The 27,582-nt window shown below is 42.7% G+C and overlaps 3 protein-coding genes across 8 annotated transcripts in view; 1 reads left to right on the top strand and 2 right to left on the bottom strand.

The window, feature by feature from the left end:
* Positions 1-531: 531 nt before the first annotated feature.
* On the bottom strand, positions 532-18,284 carry decr1 (2,4-dienoyl CoA reductase 1, mitochondrial). Its single transcript, XM_078245157.1, has 10 exons — positions 18,185-18,284; positions 9,086-9,291; positions 8,558-8,615; positions 7,773-7,859; positions 6,881-7,028; positions 6,112-6,211; positions 5,871-5,943; positions 5,579-5,725; positions 1,948-2,010; positions 532-802 (listed from the first exon to the last, which is right to left on the bottom strand). The coding sequence occupies exons 1-10, from the start codon at positions 18,242-18,244 to the stop codon at positions 743-745; spliced, it is 1,002 nt and encodes a 333-aa protein (XP_078101283.1). The 5' UTR covers positions 18,245-18,284; the 3' UTR covers positions 532-742.
* Positions 18,285-18,530: 246 nt separating this feature from the next.
* pmvk (phosphomevalonate kinase) lies at positions 18,531-20,242 on the top strand. The gene is made up of 5 exons (XM_078245158.1): positions 18,531-18,832; positions 19,098-19,161; positions 19,289-19,441; positions 19,537-19,666; positions 19,773-20,242. Exons 1-5 carry the CDS (start codon positions 18,555-18,557, stop codon positions 19,919-19,921), a joined length of 774 nt encoding a protein of 257 aa, XP_078101284.1. The 5' UTR covers positions 18,531-18,554; the 3' UTR covers positions 19,922-20,242.
* The window catches only part of LOC144513969 (uncharacterized), a 10,627-nt gene continuing 3,055 nt past the window's right edge, over positions 20,011-27,582 (bottom strand). Inside the window, exons 2-9 of one of the 6 annotated variants that reach the window (XM_078245161.1) lie at positions 26,730-26,879; positions 25,964-26,097; positions 25,689-25,806; positions 25,480-25,550; positions 25,069-25,144; positions 22,332-22,394; positions 22,181-22,250; positions 20,011-21,703 (exon numbers count right to left, since the gene is read on the bottom strand). In XM_078245161.1, the coding sequence (XP_078101287.1) occupies positions 21,621-21,703; positions 22,181-22,250; positions 22,332-22,394; positions 25,069-25,144; positions 25,480-25,550; positions 25,689-25,806; positions 25,964-26,097; positions 26,730-26,864 (750 nt within the window). In that variant the 5' untranslated portion in view covers positions 26,865-26,879 and the 3' untranslated portion in view covers positions 20,011-21,620. Of the gene's footprint in view, positions 21,704-22,180; positions 22,251-22,331; positions 22,395-24,381; positions 24,458-25,068; positions 25,145-25,479; positions 25,551-25,688; positions 25,807-25,963; positions 26,098-26,385; positions 26,442-26,471; positions 26,531-26,729; positions 26,880-27,582 lie in introns of those variants that run through there. The other 5 variants (XM_078245159.1, XM_078245160.1, XM_078245163.1 and 2 more) reach the window with 5 other exon arrangements.

The following is a 27,582-nucleotide window of genomic DNA, read 5'->3' as shown; positions in this document are numbered from 1 at the left end:
AATAATATTCTTAGTCCCTTTCCTCTGATTTGAAAGAAATTCATAATGATAAGGTTAATTTGTTAGAGTTGAACTAACCCATCCAGTTGAGCGGGTGTGTAATACTAACAACGCCGGATCAAGATCAGACCCAACTGCATAGCATTACAGTAATCAAAGCGAGACCTGAAAAATACATGGACAGTAGTTTCTGGGTCAGCTGTACTTATTGTGGGCCAAAATATATGGGAGTTATGAATATGTCTAGCTATGAGTTTATCAAATCATGAAATAATTATTAAAAATCATTTGTCATACATGATTATTGCATATTAAAATGTAATTTGTTTTGAAATGATCAGATGAGGTAGATAGCTACTTCCAACACTGCTGTAGTGTTACAGCAGCTTAAGACATTACAGGTTAATGAAAAAATATAAAGTTCATAAATATAAAAGGAATAATATAACCACATAAGGGTTTAATATGCGTGTCTGTCTGTGTGTCTGTGTGTGTGTGTGTGTGCGCGTCCCTTCATCTTTAAATAAACACTTTCTGGGTTCCATTTGTTTTATTATCAAACTTCAAAAACATCTTCCTGTGTTTACACTGAGCAGCTACATGCTAACTGGCTAACAAGCTAACTGGCTAACATGCTAACAAGCTAACTGGCTTTAGGGTATTAGTGTTTCCAGTTCACAGATCAGTTGTTCTATCATCATGACATCATCAGGTGGACGCTGTCATCTGATTGGTCATGTTTTTAAGATCCTTTGGTGCTCCTGATCATCGCCTCCATCATCTTCCACTGATCTGGAGTCACCTGACACACACACACACACACACACACACACACACACACACACACACACACAAGAATTATTTATATATCAGAAGTATTTATATATCAGTCACCTGACACACACACAGATATCAGAAGTATTTATATATCAGTAGTATTAGTATTTATATATCAGTAGTATTTCTCTAGATAATCTCAATAACAAACTGAAATAGATGAAACATGTCGAGAGTTACTTTGTTCATTCAGACAGAAAAACCTCCTCGGGTCACCTTAAAGTTACGCCTGTCAGTGTTTCTGAGGGAAACATTTCAGTGTGACGCTAAAGCCCGTCTACGGAAAGCCGTTCCACTCCCTATTCAGCTCCATTGTACCGAATTTGGTTGCAGTTCCATCAGAGTTCCACTGGGGGTGATCGCGGTCCATTAACAGGAAGAGTCTAACCTGTCAGCTGTGTAGTATTAACAGAGAGAGTCTAACCTGTCAGCTGTGTTGTATTAACAGGGAGAGTCTAACCTGTCAGCTGTGTTGTATTAACAGGGAGAGTCTAACCTGTCAGCTGTGTAGTATTAACAGGGAGAGTCTAACCTGTCAGCTGTGTTGTATTAACAGGGAGAGCCTAACCTGTCAGCTGTATTGTATTAACAGGGAGAGTCTAACCTGTCAGCTGTGTTGTATTAACAGAGAGAGTCTAACCTGTCAGCTGTATTGTATTAACAGGAAGAGTCTAACCTGTCAGCTGTGTAGTATTAACAGAGAGAGTCTAACCTGTCAGCTGTGTTGTCGATGCTTCGAGAGAACAAAGGAAGTGACTCAGAGCTTGCTGTAAAGCAGTATCTCTGGCCGTATATGTGTATGACGTCATTGACATTTTAAAAGGCTTTTTAGAACAAAAAAGCCTCTTTAAATAATCTAACACCCAGCAGTGTGTATCTTCTTAGCCTCCCCTTTCAAATGCAACATTCAAATTACTAGACAACAATGATATCCTGAGAAAAGATGATTTTGAGGGGTATAGCTCCATAGAGTCCCATTCATTCTGCACTGGCCTGTGAGCGCCCCCTATATGGAACTCTGGTGGAACTGCAACCAGGTCAGAAGCTGGAAGTAACGAGAGAGTGGAACTTTCAGTATTTCTGAGGGAAACATTTCAGTGTGACACTCACCCTGCGCAGCTCGTTAAACTCTCCGGCCATCGACACGTATTCTCCTCCATCGAACCGGATCACCTGGAAACACAAAGAGGTCTGGGATCAGTCTAAACTCTGTTCTGGGATCAGGGCTGGTCTGGGATCAGTCTAAACTCTGGTCTGGGATCAGGGCTGGTCTGGGATCAGTCTAACCTCTGGTCTGGGATCAGGGCTGGTCTGGGATCAGTCTAACCTCTGGTCTGGGATCAGGGCTGGGCGTGTGGCCTAAATCACGGTTCTTCCTAGAACATATATCACACAGCACAGAATAGGGCTCGGCGGTCTAGCCCACCCAGCTCCAGACATCCAGGGCCAGGGTCAGTCTGTCTACCTGTGTATTTAAAGGTCCAGTATGTAATATATTTACTGTAATAAATCCAAAAATGACCCCAATGCGTCATCAGACATTAAGGAAACATGCTAAGTTGAAATACTATCTTTTCTGACAACAATGCTAATGCCAGTATTTTCTCCTTTTGAAATTTCTGTTCCGTGACGTAATTTCTGTTTGTGTTTTGGCCTGTGTGATGTTATCAACCGCCCAGTTTGACAGCCAGGCCAGGTTACCAGATATACCTGTAAACACGTAAACCTAGTACTCTACAGCTGTAACGTTAGTACAGATATACCTGTAAACACGTAAACATAGTACTCTACAGCTGTAACGTTAGTACAGATATACCTGTAAACACGTAAACCTAGTACTCTACAGCTGTAACGTTAGTACAGCCATGAAAGCAGCAAACAAACGAACAGGATCAACGGAGATAGATTCTATCCGACCTAAAAAAAACAAAAAGAACGGCATGTTTCATGTTACAGTTGCGTGACCAGAGACGTTGCAAACCTCGGGTAAATATCGGAGATGTATTTGAAAGATGGAGACAGCTTAGAGCCCAAAAGGACGCAAAGTTGGCTAATTTCCACCTGAACAGGTAGCTAAGCATTAGCTTCAGGCTAATTTATCACAGCTACTAGGAACGGGCATTTTATGTCATTTCAACATTTGTGTAGCTACTCACATTGAATTATATAGCGAGAGTACCCGAGTTGGTTACTCGCAAAAACAATTGAGACACAGCCAGTGAAGTGATCCCGACTGGTCCTGGCTAACGCCGCCATGCTAACCCTGCTAACTGCTAACGTTACGGGAGGACCAGGCAAGCAGCCCCAGCTGTTTACAACGTGTAGCCTGTTCAGCGGCCGTAGCCGACAACGGGGAGTTATTTTAAGCCAAGAGAGGGGGCTGTAAATCAGGAAGAGAGGACCGGGAGTTTGAAGAGTGTTTAGCAATTGTTGCCGTAATTCTAAGCCAATAAAGTGTGTTCAGTCGGGTGGAAAAGGACGGCAAGGTAGTGGTATTTTTAGCGGTTCCTATCGTAATTCTAAGCCGAGGAAGTGTGCCTGTCTGGCGTGTGGAGAGGATGGCCAGGTTGTGGGGTTTTTAGCAGTTTCTACAGTAATTCTAAGCCGACAAAGTTTGTCTGTCAGTTGGTTACAGAGCTCCGAGTGAGCACGGGCTTTTATGACTGTCAATATAGCCAGCATCTAACATCAGCTACTCCGCTGAGCTGTGGAGTAATGTCTGGCTATGTGAGACTAGCATCTACAGTGGGTACGGAAAGTATTCAGACCCCTTTAAATTTTTCACTATTTGTTTCATTGCAGCCATTTTCTAAAATCAAAAAAGTTCATTTTATTTCTCATTAATGTACACTCAGCGCCCCATCTTGACAGAAAAAAACAGAAATGTAGAAATTTTTGCAAATTTATTAAAAAAGAAAAACTGAAATATCACATGGTCATAAGTATTCAGACCCTTTGCTCAGTATTGAGTAGAAGCACCCTTTTGAGCTAGTACAGCCATGAGTCTTCTTGGGAATGATGCAACAAGTTTTTCACACCTGGATTTGGGGATCCTCTGCCATTCTTCTTGCAGATCCTCTCCAGTTACGTCAGGTTGGATGGTGAACGTTGGTGGACAGCCATTTTCAGGTTCTCCAGAGATGCTCATTAGGGTTTAGGTCAGGGCTCTGGCTGGGCCAGTCAAGAATGGTCACAGAGTTGTTCCGAAGCCACTCCTTTGTTATTTTAGCTGTGTGCTTAGGGTCATTGTCTTGTTGGAAGGTGAACCTTCGGCCCAGTCTGAGGTCCTGAGCACTCTGGATGAGGTTTTCTTCCAGGATATCGCTGGACTTGGCCGCATTCATCTTTCCTTCAATTGCAACCAGTCGTCCTGTCCCTGCAGCTGAAAAACACCCCCATAGCATGATGCTGCCACCACCATGTTTCACTGTTGGGATTGTATTGGGCAGGTGATGAGCAGTGCCTGGTTTTCTCCACACATACCGCTTAGAATTAACGCCAAAATCTTGGTCTCATCAGACCAGAGAATCTTATTTCTCATAGTCTGGGAGTCCATGTGTTTTTTGGCAAACTCTACGCGGGCTTTCATATGTCTTGCACTGAGGAGAGGATTCCGTCGGGCCACTCTGCCATAAAGCCCCAACTGATGGAGGGCTGCAGTGATAGTTGACTTTGTGGAACTTTCTCCCATCTCCCTACTGCATCTCTGGAGCTCAGCCACAGTGATCTTTGGGTTCTTCTTTACCTCTCTCACCAAGGCTCTTCTCCCACGATTGCTCAGTTTGGCTGGACAGCCAGGTCTAGGAAGAGTTCTGGTCGCCCCAAACTTCTTCCATTTAAGGATTATGGAGGCCACTGTGCTCTTAGGAACCTTGAGTGCTGCAGAAATTCTTTTGTAACCTTGGCCAGATCTGTGCTTTGCCACAGTTCTGTCTCTGAGCTCTTTGGGCAGTTCCTTCGACCTCATGATTCTCATTTGCTCTGACATGCACTGTGAGCTGTAAGGTCTTATATAGACAGGTGTGTGCCTTTCCTAATCAAGTCCAATCAGTTTAATTAAACACAGCAGGACTCCAATGAAGGAGTAGAACCATCTCCAGGAGGATCAGAAGAAATGGACAGCATGTGAGTTAAATATGAGTGTCACAGCAAAGGGTCTGAATACTTATGACCATGTGATACCTCGGTTTTTCTTTTTTAATAAATTTGCAAAGATTTCTACATTTCTGTTTTTTTCTGTGAAGATGGGGTACTGAGTGTACATTAATGAGAAATAAAATGAACTTTTTTGATTTTAGCAAATGGCTGCAATGAAACAAAGAGTGAAAAATTTAAAGGGGTCTGAATACTTTCCATACCCACTGTAATTTTAGCTACTCCGCTGAGCTGTCGAGTAATGTCTGGCTATGTGAGACAAGTGTCTAGCGACATTGTTGTGGATGCTGTGGTCTCAGCCTGGCAACAAACGTGAACTTGGAGTCTGGGGAGGAGGGGGCGGGGGAGACGACTCTCTCCAGTAATTTGAATTTGTACTGCAGTAACTTTTTTAAACACTAGCTGTCAGTATTACATATTGCACCTTTAAACCCTGTTAGGGGTAGTCTCTCTACCTGTATATCTAAACCCTGTTAGGGTCAGGGTCTACCTGTATATCTAAACCCTGTTAGGGGTAGTCTTTCTACCTGTCTAAACCCTGTTAGGGTCAGGGTCTACCTGTATATCTAAACCCTGTTGGACTTACGGCTCCAGACATCCAGGTAGCGTAGTCGCTGCTGATGTACGTCGCCAGGTTAGCGATCTCGGCCGGTGTTCCGAGTCGGCCGGTCGGGATCCGATCGATCATCGCTTTCTCAAAGGCTCCGGTCGGGTCCAGACGGCTGAACGCTCCCTGAACACAACACACAATCAACCAATCACAGACAACCAATCAATCAACCAACCAATCACAGACAGCAGCTAGCACAACAGACAAGCAATCACAGACGCAGGTAAATCTGCAGACCCTTCATCAGATGTGTTGAGAGGGTCGGTACCTTGGTTCTGATTGGTCCAGGCTGGATGATGTTGAACCTGTGTCCGTAACGCCCCCACTCTGCAGCCAGAGACCTGGCACACACACACACAACACCCGTGTTACCATGGCAACCACACACCAGGGCCCCGAAGTAAGATACCGATGGTATGGTGCAAACACAAACATATTAAACATTAACATGAAATAAACAATAAATAAACATAACTGATCGGAGCTCAAAGGTTAAAGGTCAGACTGACTTGTAGAGCGCCTCGACTCCGGCCTTCGCCGACGCACTCGGCGCCACAAAACCAGAACCAGACTCAGCGTAGATGGTGGTGATGGCCAGGAAGGACGCACCTGAACAACAACAACGACGACAACATGAATATTAACTCTCAGAAAGACAAACTAACTCAAAGTCTCTAAGTATCGGACTCTGGTCCCTGAACTAAAAAGATTAAACTAATTATACTACAATTAAACTATTAAATTAATCTCCAGCTCTTCTGATAATTATTAATCAGTTTGAGACATTTCTTGATGATAAACCAGGTAAACTAGTGTGATGTCAGCTTGTTAAATATGAATATGTTCTGGTCTCTTCTCTCCTCTGGGACAGGACACTCAAGATCTTTGAGTTGTGGATAAAACATGTGATGACGTCATCTTGGGCTTTCTGGGGAACACTGATCCCCATTTTAGAGACAGAACGCATCCATTCATCCAGAAGATAATCTTTATAGTTAGCAGCCTTTCACATCAACCAATTAAAAAAAGAGTCCGTACGAAGATGTTGAACTGTAACTGTTCTGTTCTCTAGGTTTTGGGAGATGCCAGAATTTGAATATACTCTTGAAAAGTGTGGATTTAGGAACGTTAAAGGCCTGTACACAGCGGACTGTTGTTTTTATCACAAGTATTTTCACACAGAACGCGAATATTACGCTGAGATAAAGACAAATTTTTTCAGAAACGTTGATTTTTCTGTCTGTCTCTGGATCAGAACCTTTGTGTTTGGATCAGAACCTTTCTGTTTGTGGATCAGTCTCTTGCCCAGCTCCAGGGTGATGAAGGCCGTCCCGTTCAGGACAATGTCCGTGATGCTCTTCCAGCCATTTGGAGACAAACGTTCTGACGGACACACAAAGTTTCCCGCCGCGTTGTTGATGACCACCTAGACCAATCAAGACACAGCAGCAAAGGTTGTTGATGATCACCTAGACCAATCAATTAATTATTAAAAAAAACGCGAGGTAGGGCTCAGAGCAGAGGCAAAGCACAGCGCAGGAACGTTCTGGGTCCGGTTTCGCCTTGAAAGGTCGGCGACAACAAGGTAAAAGTTTAATTAATCTGAACTTTGAGGGCGGCGCTCGGCGGTGACTCTGAGCGGTGCGCAACTATATGCAACAATAGCTCTTCCTCCGTCTCCACCGCTCTCAGAGGACAACAGCGGCACGGCCCGTAGAGCTGGGCGATATGAAGAAAATCAAATTAATTATTTTTAATTAAAATTAAAAATATTTTTGACCAAATACCTCAATATTGTAGTGTTGACTATTGGTGCTTTCACAAAATATTTACACAATGAGATTTTTAATAAATCATCAGTTATGTTGATATAATGACTAAGTGGGTAAAGGTAAATAATAGAACAGCTAGAACAATCTGGTGAGTTCAGAAAATGACATCATGTAATGCAGCCTTTAAAAACACGTCATATCAGGCTATTACCATATCCAAAATTTAAGACGATTTCTAGCCTCATGTATCGATATAATATCGGTATACTGCCCAGCCCTATCGGCCGGCACAGAGTGGTTTCACCGCGGATCATGTGGAGGCGGGTCATGTGATGGGGAATGCATTAAGGAGCCAATGACGGAGCTCACAAGGAGAGGAAAACAAATGTGTCTCTCACATCAGGAAGTCCCGTCAGAGCTTCCATCTGGTCCACACAACGAGAAACAGCCGCAGGATCTTTGACATCACACTGGACTGCATGGACCTGAGACAGAAAGACAGGCAGAGAAAGACAGAGAGAGAGAGCGAGACAGACAGAGAGACAGACAGGCAGACAGACAAACAGAGAGAGAGACAGACGGACAGACAGACAGTAGTGATCTTATGTTATTTTATCTTTAGCGTGTAAAGGATCCTCATAAAATCTGACATCAGTTCATGTTTCATGAGTCTTCAGATACATCTCCACCGCTACGTTTCCCCCCTCTCATTCCCCCTGCTCTGGTGTTTCCCCCCTCTCAATCCCCCCTGCTCTGGTGTTTCCCCCCTCTCATTCCCCCTGCTCTGGTGTTTCCCCCCTCTCATTCCCCCTGCTCTGGTGTTTCCCCCCTCTCATTCCCCCTGCTCTGGTGTGTCCCCCTCTCATTCCCCCTGCACTGGTGTTTCCCCCCTCTCATTCCCCCTGCTGCATTTCCCCTCTCATTCCCCCTGCTCTGGCGTCCCTCTCATTCCCCCTGCTCTGATGTCCCCCCTCTCATTCCCCCTGCTCTGGTGTTCCCCCCTCTCATTCCCCCGGCTCTGGTGTTCCCCCCCTCTCATTCCCCCTGCTCTGGCGTCTGGTTGGGTCTGGTTGAGTCTGGTTTACTCTGGTTGGGTCTGGTTGGGTCTGGTTTAGTCTGGTTGGGTCTGGTTTAGTCTGGTTGGGTCTGGTTTAGTCTGGTTGGGTCTGGTTGGGTTTGTCACCTTGTTTCCCGTCTGGCTGCTGATCTCCTCTGCTGTTTTCTGCAGGACGTCCAACTTCCTGAACAATTAAATCCAAACACAGAAAATCTGATTGTATTTGGCGTTTTCTGTCCCGTATATTCGTCTGGATCAACTGTTACTGGATAGCTCCTCCCAGTGTCCCTTCCTTAGAGTTAACTTTATACTCATCATTAAACATTAACCAGAACCTCTGCGCAACGTTACATGCTGAAAATATCAGTTAACTTCATTAATATTGGATGAAGAGTTTTCTTTTGAACCAGTTCCTTCCTGAGACTATGGCGTCTGGAGCTCAGCACCTCCCAGGACTGTTGTGATTGGTTTAAAGAAATGTAAACAACCCAGAGAGTTTATTCTCCTATCCCAGAATGCATCTGTAGTGTAGAGCTGGACATGAGAGACTACATGTACAGTATATCTACTTATAGATATAAATAAATACAACTAATATAGTTCCGTTTCGGGCAGACTCAGGTTTAGGCTTGGGGGGAGGTGATGACCTCTGACCTGCTGGCGATGACACACTGCGCCCCCAGCTGGGACAGCGTGGCAGTCATGGCTCGGCCCAGGCCCGTCCCGCCCCCGGTGATGAATGCCACTCTGTTGTTGAAGCTTCCTGTTGGCAGCATGGCGCCTTCAGCCGGCGGGAAGAAGCCTGCCTGGGGGGGGCCAGAACCGGACTGCTGCAGAACCCCCGCGCCGTGGAACCACGACTGCAAATAGAACATTTAGTTAGATAAATATAATTCAGTTATTATAGTTTATTTCACCAGCAGCATAGTTTCTCATAGTCTGGTTTCATGGACGTGTTATTGATTGTATTTATTGGGTTTATCAAATGTTCATTGATCCGATTCATATTCGGTCTGTTGTTCTGCCTGTAGAGCAGATTTATTAATCTACATTAATCTATTTATTATCGAAGTCAAACAAACTAAATCTGTCTTTCAACAAATATTTTGGATATAAATCTCTTTTATAATGTTTTATGGAGCCTTTAGACAGAAATATATATATACACACACACACACACATATATATATATATATACACACATATACACATATATATATATATATATACATACATATACACACATACATATACATACACATACACATATGTATAGTATTTAGTCAGCCACCAATTGTGCAAGTTCTCCCACTTAAAAAGATGAGAGAGGCCTGTAATTTTCATCATAGGTACACTTCAACTACGAGAGACAAAATGAGAAAAAAACCCAGAAAAATCACATTGTAGGATTTTTTAATGAATTTATTTGCAAATTCCTCGGGAAAAATAAGTATTTGGTCACCTGCAAACAAGCAAGATTTCTGGCTCTTACAGACCTGTAACTTCTTCTTTAAGAGGCTCCTCTGTCCTCCACTCGTTACCTGTATTAATGGCACCTGTTTGAACTTATCAGTATAAAAGACACCTGTCCACAACCTCAAACAGTCACACTCCAAACTCCACTATGGCCAAGACCAAAGAGCTGGCAAAGGACACCAGAAACTAAATTGTAGACCTGCACCAGGCTGGGAAGACTGAATCTGCAATAGGTAAGCAGCTTGGTGTGACGAAATCAACTGTGGGAGCAATTATAAGAAAATGGAAGACATACGAGACCACTAATAATCTCCCTCGATCCGGGGCTCCACGCAAGATCTCACCCCGTGGGGGTCAAAATGATCACAAGAACGGTGAGCAAAAAATCCCAGAACCACACGGGGGGACCTAGTGAATGACCTGCAGAGAGCTGGGACCAAAGTAACAAAGGCTACCATCAGTAACACACTACGCCGCCAGGGACTCAAATCCTGCAGTGCCAGACGTGTCCCCCTGCTTAAGCCAGTACATGTCCAGGCCCGTCTGGAGTTTGCTAGAGAGCATTTGGATGATCCAGAAGAGGATTGGGAGAATGTCATATGGTCAGATGAAACCAAAAATAGAACTTTTTTGGTAAAAACTCAACTCGTCGTGTTTGGAGGGGAAAGAATGCTGAGTTGCATGCAAAGAACACCATACCTACTGTGAAGCATGGGAGTGGAAACATCATGCTTTGGGACTGTTTTTCTGCAAAGGGACCAGGACGACTGATCCGTGTAAAGGAAAGAATGAATGGGGCCATGTATCGTGAGATTTTGAGTGAAAACCTCCTTCCATCAGCAAGGGCATTGAAGATGAAACGTGGCTGGGTCTTTCAGCATGACAATGATCCCAAACACACCGCCCGGGCAACGAAGGAGTGGCTTCATAAGAAGCATTTCAAGGTCCTGGAGTGGCCTAGCCAGTCTCCAGATCTCAACCCCATAGAAAATCTTTGGAGGGAGTTGAAAGTCCATGTTGCCCAGCGACAGCCCCAAAACATCACTGCTCTAGAGTAGATCTGCATGGAGGAATGGGCCAAAATACCAGCAACAGTGTGTGAAAACCTTGTGTCTTCTACAGGCCTCTCTCATCTTTTTAAGTGGAGAACTTGCACAATTGGTGGCTGACTAAATACTTTTTTGCCCCACTGTATATATATTAGTGCTGTCAGTTAAACGTGTTATTAACGGCGTTAACGCAAACCCATTTTAACGGTGTCAATTTTTTTATCACGACAATAATGTTCTTTTTGGCCTAGCAAACTTTATAGTTTTTTTTCACATGCTGTTACAACAACTAGTAACGTTAGAAAAACTACACCACCACACCGGATCTAGCTAGACCGGAAACAACAACAGGCACGCTGCACACACTGGTTTGGGCTTGCGAGCAGGCCAAAGAGTAGTAGGCTAACGTTACGTTTTGAGTGGATGGCGAGCGTGAGACGCCGAAATGGATGCCAGTAAGATTCTGAATGGAAAGTTTACTTTAAAAAAGTTGCCAAATGGTTCCATTGACAAGACCAAAGTCTGTGTGTTTTGTCGCTGTGAACTGAGCTATCATCGCAGCTAGGGTTGGGCATCGAGAACCGATTCCTACTTGGAATCGTTTCAAAAATTATGATTCCAGTGGAATCGTTTCTTTATTGGAATAGTTTGGTATCGTTTGGAGGATTATGGTTTCAAATCTGATCATGGGTTCCAAATTTAACATGCACAACTTTTGGTTTCCGTAGTGGCCAGGCGCTTGTTGTGTTGCAGCCTTGGAGCACAGTAAGCAGCGCTCTAGTGTGGCTTTATTTTACGTTGAAAAAGCCTGGTAAAACTGCAACCCACCATTGAATCAAAATAAAACTTTCCTCTTATTTGTGAAATAAGCATGTGACCTGTTTCAATTCCACCCCTCAAAGAATCGGAATCGATAAGAACTGGAATCGAAAGGAAGAATCGGAATCAGAATTGTTAAAATCAAAACGATGCCCAACCCACAGCACGTCCAGTGATGGCCAAGCACACGGCTGATGGCCAAGCACACGGCTGATGGCCAAGCACACGGCTGATGCCAATTCTCCGCCCCCTCGTCAAAGCCGTTACATTGTGTGAGAGATTATTTGCTCCAAGTGAGAATGTTAGTGTGAAATTGAACACTACAGTATATGCCAATGTTTTCAATAAAAAAAAACATTTGCACAAAGCAAGCCGATCCACTTTTCCATGTTTTTAAGAGCATTAAAATGAGAAAAAAATAATTGGACAAAAACAAATCAAGGATTTAGAATAGATAAAAATGTGCGATTAATCGCAATTAAATATTTTTATCGTTTGACAGCACACACACATATACATATATATATATATATATATATATATATATATAAAAAATAAGAATAATAACCCTATGGATCAGAGAGAGAAACTCATCAATGAACTGATGGCTTCAACATCTGTCAGAAGATGCTGAGGATGTTTTATGAGTCTGTGGTGGCTGGTGCTCTCCTGTATGCTATTGCATGCTGGGACAGCAGGCTAGTGTCTGTACTGTATTCATGTCTGTACTGTATTCATGTCTGTGTATTTATATATGTACTGTATTCATGTCTGTACTGTATTTATGTCTGTGTATTTATATATGTACTGCATTTGTCTGTACTGTATATATCTGTACTGTATTCATGTCTGTACTGTATTCATGTCTGTACTGTATTCATGTATGCGTAATGTCTGTGTATTCATATCTGTACTGTATTTATGTCTGTACTGTATTTATGTCTGCACTGTATTTATGTCTGCACTGTATTTATAGCTGTACTGCATTCATAGCTGTGTATTTATGTCTGTACTGTATTTATGTCTGTACTGTATTCATATCTGTATTTATATCTGTACTGTATTTATGTCTGTATTTATATCTGTACTGTATTCATGTCTGTACTGTATTCATGTCTGTATTTATATCTGTGTATTTATGTCTGTACTGTATGTATGTCTGTGTATTTATATCTGTACTGTATGTATGCCTGTGTATGTATGTATGTCTGTACAGTATTTATATCTGCATTTATGTCTGTACTGCATTTATGTCTGTACTGCATGTATAGCTGTACTGCATTTATGTCTGTGTATTTATATCTGTACTGTATTTATGTCTGTACTGTATGTATAGCTGTACTGCATTTATGTCTGCACTGCATTCATAGCTGTACTGCATTTATAGCTGTACTGCATTCATAGCTGTACTGCATTCATAGCTGTACTGCATTCATAGCTGTGTATTTATGTCTGTGTATTTATGTCTGTACTGCATTTATGTCTGTACTGCATGTATAGCTGTACTGCATTTATGTCTGTACTCTATTCATGTCTGTACTCTATTCATGTCTGTACTCTATTCATGTCTGTACTCTATTTATGTCTGTATTTATATCTGTACTGTATTCATGTCTGTACTGTATTCATGTCTGTATTTATATCTGTGTATTTATGTCTGTACTGTATTCATGTCTGTACTGTATTCATATCTGTATTTATATCTGTACTGTATTTATATCTGTATTTATATCTGTACTGTATTTATATCTGTATTTATATCTGTACTGTATTCATATCTGTATTTATATCTGTACTGTATTTATATCTGTACTGTATTTATATCTGTACTGTATTTATATCTGTATTTATGTCTGTACTGTATTTATGTCTGTACTGTATTTATGTCTGTACTGTATTTATATTGTAATGGAAAAATTACATAGACCATGATTTTCTTAACAATGATTGTTCATCTATTGAGTAATTTTTAATTATAAGTAGATCCTTAAATATGCCTCTGAAACATGTGTCTCCTAAAGATATTTCCTGACAAACAGTCCTCCAGTGTTGAAGACAGCTGAAAATGTTATGACCCTTTAATTCTCCACTATAAGCAAATGGCAACAAAACACAGGCGCCTCCAGAGATATGCAAAGGTCAGTTTGCCCGAACTTAAGGTTGGAGTCTGAACCAATCTGTAGACGAGATAAATTATTGAAGGACTTCTTACGCACTAGACAGATGTACAGGAACAGCTTCAGACAGCAGTGTTCAAGATTAGAATGTCTTCCAAACATGGTCGTGTTTCGGCTGGGAAAATGGTTCATAAGGAGCTGGCATATGTTACGCGAGACACAGAACTGTTGTCACTTTGTAACTCTGTTCATTGTGAATTGCTGTTCTTGTCATTGTTTGGTTGTTCTCTCGAGAAAATAATTAAACCCTTCCACCGAATACCTAAACTTTTAATCCAGTTTGCAGCCTGTCTTTATTTTGTTACAACAAGGTCTCTTCTTCACCCAAATTCCTCCTCGCTGAACAGAAACTTCCACCACAATATCTGTACTGTATTTATGTCTGTACTGTATTTATGTCTGTACTGCTGTATTTATGTCTGTACTACTGTATTTATGTCTGTACTACTGTATTTGTCTGTACTACTGTATTTATATCTGTATTTATGTCTGTACTGTATTCATATCTGTATTTATATCTGTACTGTATTTATATCTGTATTTATGTCTGTACTGTATTCATATCTGTATTTATATCTGTACTGTATTTATGTTGACACTAAACTACAACAGAATTTGAACAATCCAGTTGAAACTCTCTTTTTAACCAAATCTTATTGTAAACTACTCTCTTGTACTTCTACTTCATGTTTGTATTGATGTCTTACGGCAGCTATGTCACTCTTATTCTTACTGAAACTAAAGAGATCAATAAAGTTTTCTGATTCTGAATGGACGTGTACTTGGAGCTGCTGTGCTGAGGAACTGCGTGAAAGGTTAAAGACATTAAGAGGTCATTGATTTCAGTTTCTGGGATTTGAACTGCGTTCAAACAATATGTTAGGATTTAACCTTTACTATCAACAAACTCATTATTATTATTATTATTATCATCATCGACATCATTATCCTCTCTGACGTCACAGTTCTAAAGGTTATAAAGACTGTATAGAGTATAGTAGTAGTAGCAGTAGTATTGTGTAGTAAAAGTGTTTTCTCACCCTCATTACTGAAGTCTTCACTGATCTGTATTGTGTAGTAGTAGTATTGGTAGTAGTAGTAGTAGTAATAGCAGTAGTAGTAGTAGTATTGGTGGTAGTAGTAGTAGTAGTAGTAGTAGTAGTAGTAGTATTGTGTAGTAAAAGTGTTTTCTCACCCTGTTTACTGAAGTCTTCACTGATCTGTATTGTGTAGTAGTAGTAGTATTGGTAGTAGTAGTAGTAGTAGTATTGGTGGTAGTAGTAGTAGTAGTATTGGTAGTAGTAGTAGTTGTAGTAGTAGTAGCAGTAGTAATATTTAGTGTGTAGTAAAAGTGTTTTCTCACCCTGTTTACTGAAGTCTTCACTGATCTGTATTGTGTAGTAGTAGTATTGGTGGTGGTAGTAGTAGTAGTAGTAGTATTGGTAGTAGTAGTAGTAGTATTGTGTAGTAAAAGTGTTTTCTCACCCTGTTTACTGAAGTCTTCACTGATCTGTATTGTGTAGTAGTAGTATTGGTAGTAGTAGTAGTATTGGTAGTAGTTGTAGTAGTATTGTGTAGTAAAAGTGTTTTCTCACCCTGTTTACTGAAGTCTTCACCAGGGACACAACTACCCAGTGTCAGAGGTGTATGTGGCAACAATTTTGGATACTGTAGGCCTAGCATTATTATAAATAATTATGATAGAGAGATATATATATATATATTTGTAAATATATATAAATAAATATGTGGATTTGCGTTCTGATTTGTTTACTACGTCCCCGCTGTCAGACATAGGCTAATTGTTATATTTCCCACATTTGCTGGGTTTTGATACAGAAATGCATTTTTCATTTGCAATGGCAAGATTAGCCTAATAGCATATAACAAAACATGTTAAATTATTTGGATTTGGCATTAGAAGTAACCAGACTTCATCTGTAAGCAACACTAACGTTAAAGTGAAAAATGAAACGAATGTGAGCAGGACTCGGAGCTTGAACTGGACATTTAGTTTTGTGTGGTCTGTCCATGCGTTCATGGACATCGGAAAAACGTTTTTCGGAGTGAAAACGTCATCATTCACGTCCCTTCCTGTGGGAATCAGAGGTGGGAAACTCGGACCAGATTTTGCTAACCGAGTTTCCCAGTTGGTGACGCGTTGACGACAACTGACGTTTGATGGAGGCGACTTTGGGTCACTGAACATATTTCAATGACAATAAACTTATTTATTGTGGACAAAGGGTTAGTGCTGTTTGGATGCTCGCATAAGAAAACAGCAGCAAATTATTGTGGCCTCCATGTTTTCACCACCTGATGCTCTCGGCTACGGCCAACAGTTGGTGGCAGTCATGCAACAAGTTGTTATGCCAAACGCCAATATCACAGAAGAAGAAGAACACGAATCCCGACCATCCTAACCATGTGAACGCTGGTAGTCGGAAACACAATGTAATCACGGGGGCGGTCACTGAGGTGGCATGAACGCGCCATCAAGTGGGCCCCCCTACACTTCCACTTAATGTTAGCCCTACCTGTTGCCTCCCCGTCTTTCCTGATCCACCATTCTCACACCTGAATGAAATGAACTCACTGGTAGATATAGCAGCCTAAACTCAGTTCTTAAATCAGCCTAGTGATGACATCAGATAAGACAACTATTATACAGTAAGGTTGTGCTGCTGTTGAAATATGGAGAGCCACTTAGCACAGACCTTTAAATAGAGAGATGTGACCCTGTAATGACAGCTTCCATGTCACCCAACAGATGTAACTATAGCCTGTATATGTCTGACAGCACAGCTAACAGCTAACAGTAAAATCTATTAATGATTCCATGGTAAACCAGAGTTATTGCATAAGTTATGTTTTCCAGCTTCTTGTCATTAATTGTGCATTTGACCTTAATAAAATTGAGATATGTCATGCATGAGATTGGTACCATAAGGTTTAACCAAAATCTAAATGGAGCTATCAGCAACATTGGCTAGCATTAAGTTAGCAAACACTAGCTAGTCTGAGAACAGTCTGTTAACATGAATATTTGCAAGCCTCCAAGTTTGGTAGCAAATATATGCATGGTTCCATGGTAAAACAGAATTATAGCATTAGTTATGTTTTCCAGATTATTGTCATTTATGGTACATGCTATATATATATTTATCAGTTTTCAGCTCAGCAACCTCGGTTTTGCATATTGTAAGCTAGCCGTAAACCCCCATTTGGCTGCTACGTTCCCAGTGTTAGCAAACGCTAGCTAGTCTGTTAACATGAATATTTGCAGCCTCCAAGCCCAGACGTCCCACTTTAATCCTACCTGCAGCCTCTCACCATCCACTTATTTAACTGCTGTCACATCCCTTAACATGTCATCTCCTTTTCCCTCTTTCTTTTTCTATTTTAGCCCCGACAACTCACTACTCCTACGCACCTGCTCACTCGGCGCTCACGGCGCCCACCCGCTCCCCCCTCCCTCTTCTATGTCAACATTCTATGTCAACATTCTATGTCAACATTCTATGTCAACATTCTATCCTATCCTACTCTATCCTGTTAGTCCTCTCAAATGTTATATAATAACATTGAGGAAATGCAGAAATGATTTAGAAATCTTTTTTTTTTTTTTACCATCGCTTTGGTGCCCCCCATGGTGCTGCGCCCCTATGCGCTGCATCTTGCGCATACCCACTTTTTGCACCACTGGTCTTCACTGATCTGTATTGTGTAGTAGTAGTAGTAGTAGTAGTAGTAGTAGTAGTAGTAATATTAGTAGTAGTATTAGTAGAAGTAGTATTGTGTAGTCTCAACCTGTTTACTGAAGTCTTCACTGATCTGTATTGTGTAGTAGTAGCAGTAGTAGTAGTAGTATTTAGTGTGTAGTAAAAGTGTTTTCTCACCCTGTTTACTGAAGTCTTCACTGATCTGTATTGTGTAGTAGTAGTAGCAGTATTTAGTGTGTAGTGAAAGTGTTTTCTCACCCTGTTTACTGAAGTCTTCACTGATCTGTATTGTGTAGTAGTAGTATTTAGTGTGTAGTAAAAGTGTTTTCTCACCCTGTTTACTGAAGTCTTCACTGATCTGTATTGTGTAGTAGTAGTATTTAGTGTGTAGTAAAAGTGTTTTCTCACCCTGTTTACTGAAATCTTCACTGATCTGTATTGTGTAGTAGTAGTAGTAGTAGTAGTAGCAGCAGTAGTAGTATTTAGTGTGTAGTAAAAGTGTTTTCTCACCCTGTTTACTGAAGTCTTCACTGATCTCAGAACTTTCCTCCCGAACACGGCGGCCGCCATCTTGTCTGACAGCTGACGACCTCTGACCGGATTATACCAACTGGAGAGAGGGGGGGGGGGGCAGGAACCTAGTTCAGTCCAGAACGTGACGATGGTCGCGTGTTACCGTAATGTCTGTAAACTCTCCGGATGATGAACAAACAAACAAACTTTAAACTTCACCTGATCGATAATAATCCGTTTATTATAATAATAATATATTATATATAATATATAGTGGTACCCTGCTGTGGTTAGGGTTAATATCCTGTTGACTGGACTCTTATTGTGAAGTGTTTCCTGTTTGTTCTGATAGTTACGGTACCGGCCGATGTGGTCCGACAGTCAGGAAGCAGGGATAGGCCTACTTCATATTATACTACATACATATATATACACAATATATATATCACTCAGGAGCTCCGCAGCGAACCGAAGGGTCTGCTTATACTTCATATTATACTACATACTATATATATATACACACGCACACACAGTCCGGAACAGAGGACTGATGGAGGATCCAGCAGCTGAACCCAAACTGGTTCTGGTGTTCAGCGGGAAACGGAAGTCCGGGAAGGATTACGTGACGGACCTGATTCACAGCCGGTAAGTTAGATCAGAAGATGGTTTATTAGTGTTTAATATTTAGATAACTGTAGTTAACTAGTCGAACTAATCTAAGTAGTCTATCAGCTGTTAACTAGTTTAACTAATATAACTAATCTAACTAAAGATGAACTAAAACTGTAAACTAATAATCAGCTGATCATCACAGAGTTAATAACGGTTATTGATCAGATATATTAAATATATTCACTAGAGGTCCAGGTGTCTCTCAGCCAATCACTGCCCGTTTCTTCTTCTTCTGTAGTTTGGGACCAGATGTTTGCTGCGTCCTCCGTCTGTCTGGACCTCTCAAACAGCAGTACGCTCAGGTGAGAACACGCACACCTGGAACCCACCTTTACCAGAACTGCTGAGTCATGGTGTCTCTGTTTCTGCTGAGTCATGGTGTCTCTGTGTTTTTGCTGAGTCATGCCGTCTCTGTGTTTGGGCCTGTAGGAGCAGGGTCTGGACCTGGACCAGCTGCTGGGACCTGGTCTCTATAAGGAGCAGTTTCGGGCCGATATGATTCTTTGGGGAGAAACTCGCCGACGCCACGACCCCGGATTCTTCTGTCGCCTAGCAACCAGAGGAGCACGGCAACCTGTCTGGGTACGTGATGTCACCGCCTCTCTGCTCTCTGATTGGTCAGGTGGTGAGTGATGCTCACCGGCTGTCTGATTGCTCTCTGCTCTCTGATTGGTCAGGTGGTGAGTGATGCTCGCCGGCTGTCTGACCTGCGATGGTTCTTCTCCGAGTTTCCTCGACAGACTCGAAGTGTTCGAGTTGAAAGTTCAGAAACCACTCGGACACAGAGGGGGTGGAGCTTCACCGCAGGTAACACACCTGTCTGTCTCTCTGACCTGTCCCTTTAACTGTCCCTCTACCTGTCTCTCTCTCTGACCTGTCCCTTTAACTGTCCCTCTACCTGTCTGTCTGTCAGGTGTGGATGATGCGGAGTCTGAGTGCGGTCTGGACAGCGGGGTGGAGTTTGATTGGATCATCACCAACGAGGCCGACGCCCCTTCACTAGAAGAGCAGCTGCAGCCAATCCTGAAGCTTGCAGAGGAAGCATCATCATCATCATCATAACTCACGTTTGCAGAGGAAGTAGCAGCATCATAACTCACGTTTGCATATTTTTATAACAGAAGCTTGTCTGAATAAAGCCAGCGAGTCAGTTTGGATCTATAAACCAGTGACGGTGCTTTATTTTATAAAATCCTTTGTGTCATGATTTATTACAATGAGCTGTGACATCAGCACAGTGATGACATCATCACCGGCTTCCAGGTAAAAACATCTCTAAACTTTATTTGTTCACGTCATCAGGACAAAGGTCCGCAGCTTCCGATTGGCCCCTGGACTACCACACGGCAGTGGAATGCCTCGCTGTGATTGGCTACCTCAAAACACGCCCCCAAAAATAATAAATCATTCATTAATGTGGCGATGAAAACAAAGAAACGACAAACCGTCAAGACAAACAGAGTTAGTCATTTATAATTAGTTCTTAACTTCAACCTGGACTCTGAAAATCAATCTGTCCACTAAAAGTTCTGTTGTTGCTGCTGACAGACTCAGATTATTATTCTAAGAGTCTGACAACATTATGGGATGGATCCCTACAGAGATAGACCTTTTAGTTAAAGAGTAAGATCCTTTTAGTTTAACATGAAACAGCCCCGAAATCACCATCACCAAACTACACCAGACTCCATGTAAATAATCAGGACTTTTATCATCGTAAAACACACTTCATTCAAAGTGGACAGAAACTAAATCAAACTATCAAAAGCCGTCTTGATTCATCTTTCCACTGTTCCAACAATCACCACTCTGGTTTGGTTGAAATAAACCCTTAATTCACCCATTTACATGTGGAAATATGCTGGCTCTATACACGCTAAAAGTCCTGATTATTTACATGGAGTCTGGTGGGGTATTTATGACATTAAAAGGTGTACGTTAATGGACAGAAACATGGTAAATAGGGTCCAGGTTGTTACCTTTAAATGAAGGAATGGCTGTAAGTTAGGGTTAAACTCCCTTATAGACACAAACTATCTGGCAGCTCCTCGTCTGGCCTCATCACGTAATACTGAGGGGGAGTTGGCACTGACGGGGGGGTAAAGCAACGCTTCAAATGAGTGTAAAGGATCAGATCAGGAATGTGTTTTGGGGGGCGTGCGTTTATTTTACCTCAGAAGTCAGGGGGTCGTGGCTAGAAGCTAATTTTTTATATATATATATATATATATATATATCTCAACTAACTCTTCCACCCAGGAGACTGGTGTTTGTTCCTCGGGATGAGACTGATCTCATGAGGTGGCGTATGTATGACACGCCAACTCGTACCCCATAACTGGCGTGTTATCAAGACCTGCGTAGGGAGGGTGGTCGGGGGGGGGGACGGGTCAAACAACCCAGGAGACCGGGGGTCGGGTCCCGCACGTCACGTTTCCTGAACCCAACCGTGGCTTTCTCCCCGTGATAACACGGTAAGTGGCGTGTATGTGTACGCCCGCTGTATACAGTGTAGACATCCACGTGGACAGCTGAAAAAGCGTCCAGATAACACGCCACTTGGCTTAAGGAAGGTGGCGTGTATGTTTACGCGACGTCATGTTGCTTCTAGCCGTTAGCGATAACAGAGCTACACGTCCACAGAGACAAGCTGTGTGTGATCGGGGGGCGTCTCTGACTTCTGAGTGCAAAGGGAACGCAGTATATCTACCAGGAGAGGGGGGGGGCGGGTCTAACAGGAGAGAGGGGGAGGGGGGTGTGTCTAACAGGAGTTAAGCTCTTCCATGGTCTGATTCAGCGTCGCCTGCAGCTCCATGTTGGCGTTTCTGGCTGAAGTCAAAGCATCTGAAACAAAGAATTATTATTCATTATTCTAATGTTATGATTATTAATAAAGTCCCACTAGTCATATGACCAATACTTAGTTTAACATTGTTCACCCAAATAAGTCTAATGAAATTCTGAAAACGTGTCTGGAAGCAGAAGAGCAGGGGGAATGAGAGGGGGGGGGGTGAAGATGTAGAGAACAGGTTCCAACTTCGTTAAAAGAAACTACGATTGTTTTTTAATTGAAATCGTTCTGATCATCAGTTCCCGTTTTAACAGACCTAACGGTTTCCGTAGCGACCGCAGTACTTCCAGGAGCTCGTTGTGTTGAATCAGAAGAACCGAAATCATTAAAATCACGATGGCCAACCCAACACTAGCATCAGCCACTAGGAGACGTTTCAGAATGCTAACTGCAGTTAGCATCTTTACTGTTGTTGGTTAGCTTGTTAGCTGCTAACCATGACGGTGCTTTTCTCACTGGTTGAAACTCACCTTCCAGGCCGTCGATGGTTTTCTCCAGTTTGGCCACTGAACGCTCCGCAGCCTCGGCTCTGCTCTCAGCCTGAAAACAGGAAGTCAGCAGTCACACCCAGCAAGTCAGCAGTCACACACAGGAAGTCAGCAGGTAAAGAGGAAGTGTTACCTCCTTGAGTTTGCGGCTCAGGTTCTTGATCTCCTCTTCGTACCGGTCCTCCTTCAGAGAGTACTGAGAGAGTGAGAGACACAATCACTGACACACAGCCAATAGCCAATCACAGATCAGAACACACAGCCAACAGCCAATCACGGATCGGAACACACAGACTCCTAAAGCCTTCCAGACAATAGAGGACTCTGACACCATCTTACCTCCATCGTTATCTGATACAGGACCAGACCTACATCTGGGTCTATACAGGACTACATCTACATCAGGGTCTATACAGGACTAGACCTACATCTGGGTCTCACTATACAGGACTAGACCTACATCTGGGTCTCACTATACAGGACTAGACCTACATCTGGGTCTCACTATACAGGACTAGACCTACATCTGGGTCTCACTATACAGGACTAGACCTACACCTGGGTCTCACTATACAGGACTACACCTACACCTGGGTCTCACTATACAGGACTACACCTACACCTGGGTCTCACTATACAGGACTAGACCTACATCTGGTTCCACTATACAGGACTAGACCTACATCTGGTCTATACAGGACTAGACCTACATCTGGTCTATACAGGACTAGACCTGTGAGGAAATGCCGATAAACCCGAGCAGGTTTCTCTCCCATCCAGGAATGCTGAGTGGACTAACCAGACCTTCCTCCTAGAGCTGAACGATTCCTTTCATTTACAATAATATCGCGATATGTTAAAACGCGATTTCCTAATCGCCAAGGCTGCGATTTGGTCACGTGACTCGCTAGAGCAAATCAGTCTGCACCCGCAGAGAAAGCATCAACTTAGCACGCTACGCCGTACCGTGAGCAGACTTCAGTCATTCAAACAACTCTGAGTTGTAGTTTAAAACTTTTACAGCCATTTTAATAAAATGAAGGGTTTATTCGGGCTGGAGTCCATACCTGCAGTTAATGGATACAGGCACGCAGAACTGGAGGCTCGGTTAGCAACCATTAGCTCTGATTAGCGGTAAGCTCCAGTTAGCTAGCTCCGTTATAAAGCTATGGAGTGGAGGAGACTGAAGGAGAGGGGTAACAACCAGACTGATAAATGAGGTTCGGGGAGCTTTCACAGCAGCGTGGCTGCGTTGTTTCAACGGTTACATTAGTACAGTTAATCCCACGGCAAGACCAGCAGCAGCAGCATGCTACTGCTAACGTAACGATAGCCTCTCTGTCTCCGAGTGCAACGTTGACGCCGTCATGCACGCTGTCTAGTAAAGTTCAAAAACAGTGTTTAAAAAGTGCAATCGACATGTTTACTACAGTAAATAATAATTAAATAATCTAAATACTACTAAGTGTGGTAAACATATTTGTTTTTATATTTCTGCAACCTGCCCTTCAGTTAGTGTGATAGTTTCTGCCTTTCATATGAATGTTTCCTCCAGGCGGTCAGTGCTCAGTGAACTGCTGGGACTGAAGGAGTTAGATAAAAGATGTCATTCATATCATGTCATCATCACATCCAGGCCTGGCCTCCAGGAAACAACAGCTAGTTTAATATCTAATCTTTGTTGAAGAATACAGAAGACAGAGCTTAAAAAATTATCGCATATTAAAATCGCAAAATTGGTGAAAAAAAAAAAAAAAACTAAATCGCAATTAGATTCTTCGTTCAGCCCTCCTTCCTCCACCAGGTGTGTCCAGACCTTCCTCCAGAGCTGTGGAGGAAGGTCTGGACATGTGAGACTACCTGCTGGTAAAACGGTAGAAACTTTCCGTGTTTAGCATTTAGCGCGGCGCCATAGCACCCATTGGTTGTTGATGTTCACATGATTTAACTTCACTACCTAGACCTCAAACTTAGGATAATATCAAACGATGGAGACCCGACTCTAGCAAGACTCAGGATTTTATTCCTAGATTATTGGGCATTAGTCTGGGACAGAGGACTCACTTGATTGAGGCATTTGATGGAAGGTCGGCATTAGGGTCAGTCAGAATATTACCCTTTCAGAATAAGAGCATAAACCTGAACATTGTGATGACAGTGTGACAGAGTGCTCCTCCTCCTACCTTCTCCGTCTGCGCCTGCAGAGACTTTGAACCAGTGAAGACCGTTTTCAGCTCCTCCTCCAACTGCCGGCTCTTACTGCAGGTCAGAGGTCACAGAGGGGTCAGACAGGTCAGTCGGGTGTCTCTGACGCCACGGAGACACCAGCCGCGAAGCAGAGACACTTACATTTAATTATCTAATCTGTCTGTTCACACCGGCCGCCATCAGGAGCTCTGCGGCGATCGGTTCGGTTTCTGCCCCGAACGAATGTGTCAATGCCAGCAGGAAAACAAGTAACTATCAGGAAACAAGTGATTCAGTGGCTGGTGTTCCAAAACGCAGTGAAAACTGGCAGAAAACTGGGGATTCAGCTTCACCAAATTGAAGACTGAAGACTTTTTTTGGTACAAACATTTACCGCCATGTGGCCAATAGCAGAGATTTACTGTCCAAACGGAACATTTTCCCACATCTGGTAATGAGCAGGATGGCTGTGTGAACAGGCAGGAGAAGATCTGGCATCAGTGTGTCTCTGGGGGTCAGTGTGTCCCTGGGGGTCAGTGTCGCTTGGCAGCAGTGTGTCAGTGTGGTGAGTTTGGTTAAAGCCATGCAGAGAGCGGCGGCAGGAAGAGGAGCTGAAGCTTAAGGTCAGAGGTCAGGAGGAGGCGCTGCTCTGATTGGGCAACAGGTCAGGTGACACTCAGTACCTTGTCCTCAGACGCCTGCAGGCTCTTCAATGACTGGTCGAAACTCCTCAGCTGCTCTTCCAACCTCCGGACCTTACTGTTAGACATGCAGCAGCGGCATGTTTCCATGGAAACAGACAGGAAGAAATTAGAGTGCTGTTAGCGAAGCAAAGACCTCAGACTGTAAAATAACAGACTAAGTGTAAAGCTGAAGCTCCTTAAAGCTGCATTCTGTCTAACGTCCAGCAGGGGGCAGCTCCACTGAAAGAAAGCTGTTGTCAAATCATCTGTCTCTCACTCTACCCGTCTGTCTCCCAGCGGTATCAGAGCAGCTTCATGCAGTAAGCAGCGGTTAGTGTGTGTCTGCGTGTCTGTGTGCGTGCATGCGCGTTTGTTTGTGTGCGTGCGTCTGAGTGCGTGTGCGTTATTGACCTCTCTCCCTGCTCGGCTCGGTCTTCGGCTCGTTCCAGTTCTGCTTCCACCATCATCAGTTTACGAGCCACCTGTCAATCAAACACACCTGATGTCACAGATCTTTTTAGTTTATTTGGAACATTTAAAACTCCTTGTTTTATACTTTAGTATCTCTTAAAGTATGTATGCATGTATAAATATAAAGTATAAATATATAAAGAGTGAACCTCTTCGTATTTGCGGTCGGCCTCCTCAGCGATCAGTTTGGCTTCTCTGAGCTGAATCTCCTGCTGCTCCATCCGGTCCTCGTCTTTCAGAGCTCGGTTCTCTATCACCTTCATCCCTCTGGGGGGAGAGGGAGGGAGAGAGAAGTTCTTGAGTTATTGATTATTGCTGCTAGGTCTCTGGTGAGTTAATCTTGGGTTATTGATTATTGCTGCTAGGTCTCTGGTGAGTTAATCTTGGGTTATTGATTATTGCTGCTAGGTCTCTGGTGAGTTACCTCTCGCTCTCATCAGCAGACTTCTCCACCTCGTCCAGTTTGTGCAGCGTGGTGGTCAGTCTCTCCTGGACTCGCTCCAGATTATCCTCGCTGAGCTGCAGACGCCGACCCAGAGCTGTCACCTCCCCCTCAGCCTGCAAGACATACCGCAGGGCAGAGAGTCAGCCTCTCAGACACACAGCAGGGCAGAGAGAGCCCAGCAGTCAGCCCTCAGGTAAGGGAGTGTGCAAAGATTCTCCCCAACTAGCATGCTAACACATGCTACTATCAAAGATCCTCTCTTTACAAGACAGACAGACACACACCCCTGACCCAAGCTGACAGACCCCCCCACCCCCTCTGGGGTTAGAGAGGGGGTGTCTGTGTGTGTGTATATGCACCTCCTCCCTTTGTGTGTATGCAGTATATATGTGTATAAGTACCTCCTCCCTGCTCCTTTTCTCCACCTCCTTCTGCAGTCTGGCTGCTCCTCCCTTTGTGTGTATACAGTATATATGTGTATAAGTACCTCCTCCCTGCTCCTCTTCTCCACCTCCTTCTGCAGTCTGGCTGCTCCTCCCTTTGTGTGTATGCAGTATATGTGTGTATAAGTACCTCCTCCCTGCTCCTCTTCTCCACCTCCTTCTGCAGTCTGGCTGCTCCTCCCTTTGTGTGTATGCAGTATATGTGTGTATAAGTACCTCCTCCCTGCTCCTCTTCTCCACCTCCTTCTGCAGTCTGGCTGCTCCTCCCTTTGTGTGTATACAGTATATGTGTGTATAAGTACCTCCTCCCTGCTCCTCTTCTCCTTCTCCACCTCCTTCTGCAGTCTGGCTGCTCGGTCCTCTGCCTCCTCCGCCTGCTCCTGCAGAACTTTGATCTTCTTCTTCACGGCATCAATGCTGTTCAGTCCTCCACTCATCTTCTTCTCTATCTGCTAGGAGATATTATGGGATGGATAGTTCAGAGCGTTATCTCTGTATACATGGTAACGTTGTGTTGCAGTATAAACTGAAACTGTGTCAGAGTTTATATTATATTTATATATAAAGTACACACAAACAGTCATGACAACGAGTTAGGGAGATTATTTCTTTGTTCTAACAATGATTCTATATATTATTATATAATAATATCATTATTAATATCATTATTATTATACTGTTGGAGAGTCTGATTATTATTATTACTTTGGAGAGTATTATTATTATTATTATTATTATTATTATGTTGGCGAGTCTGATTATTATTATTATAATTATTATTCCGTTGGAGAGTCTGATTATTATTATTATTATTATTATGTTGGCGAGTCTGATTATTATTATTATTATTATTATTATTATTATTATGTTGGCGAGGCTGATTATTATTATTATTATTATTATGTTGGCGAGTCTGATTATTATTATTATACCGTTGGATTATTATTATTATTCCGTTGGAGAGTCTGATTATTATTATTATTATTATTCTTATTATTATTATTATTATTATTATTCCGTTGGAGAGTCTGATTATCATTATTATTCCGTTGGAGAGTCTGATTATCATTATTATACCGTTGGAGAGTCTGATTATTATTATTATTATCATCATCATCATTATTATTATTCCGTTGGAGAGTCTGATTATTATTA

Source organism: Sander vitreus, unplaced genomic scaffold (genome assembly GCF_031162955.1).
Source record: "Sander vitreus isolate 19-12246 unplaced genomic scaffold, sanVit1 ctg395_0, whole genome shotgun sequence".
Lineage (NCBI taxonomy): Eukaryota > Metazoa > Chordata > Actinopteri > Perciformes > Percidae > Sander > Sander vitreus.
Note: the sequence above shows the minus strand (reverse complement) of the source record. Positions and strands in the feature narration are given on the sequence as shown.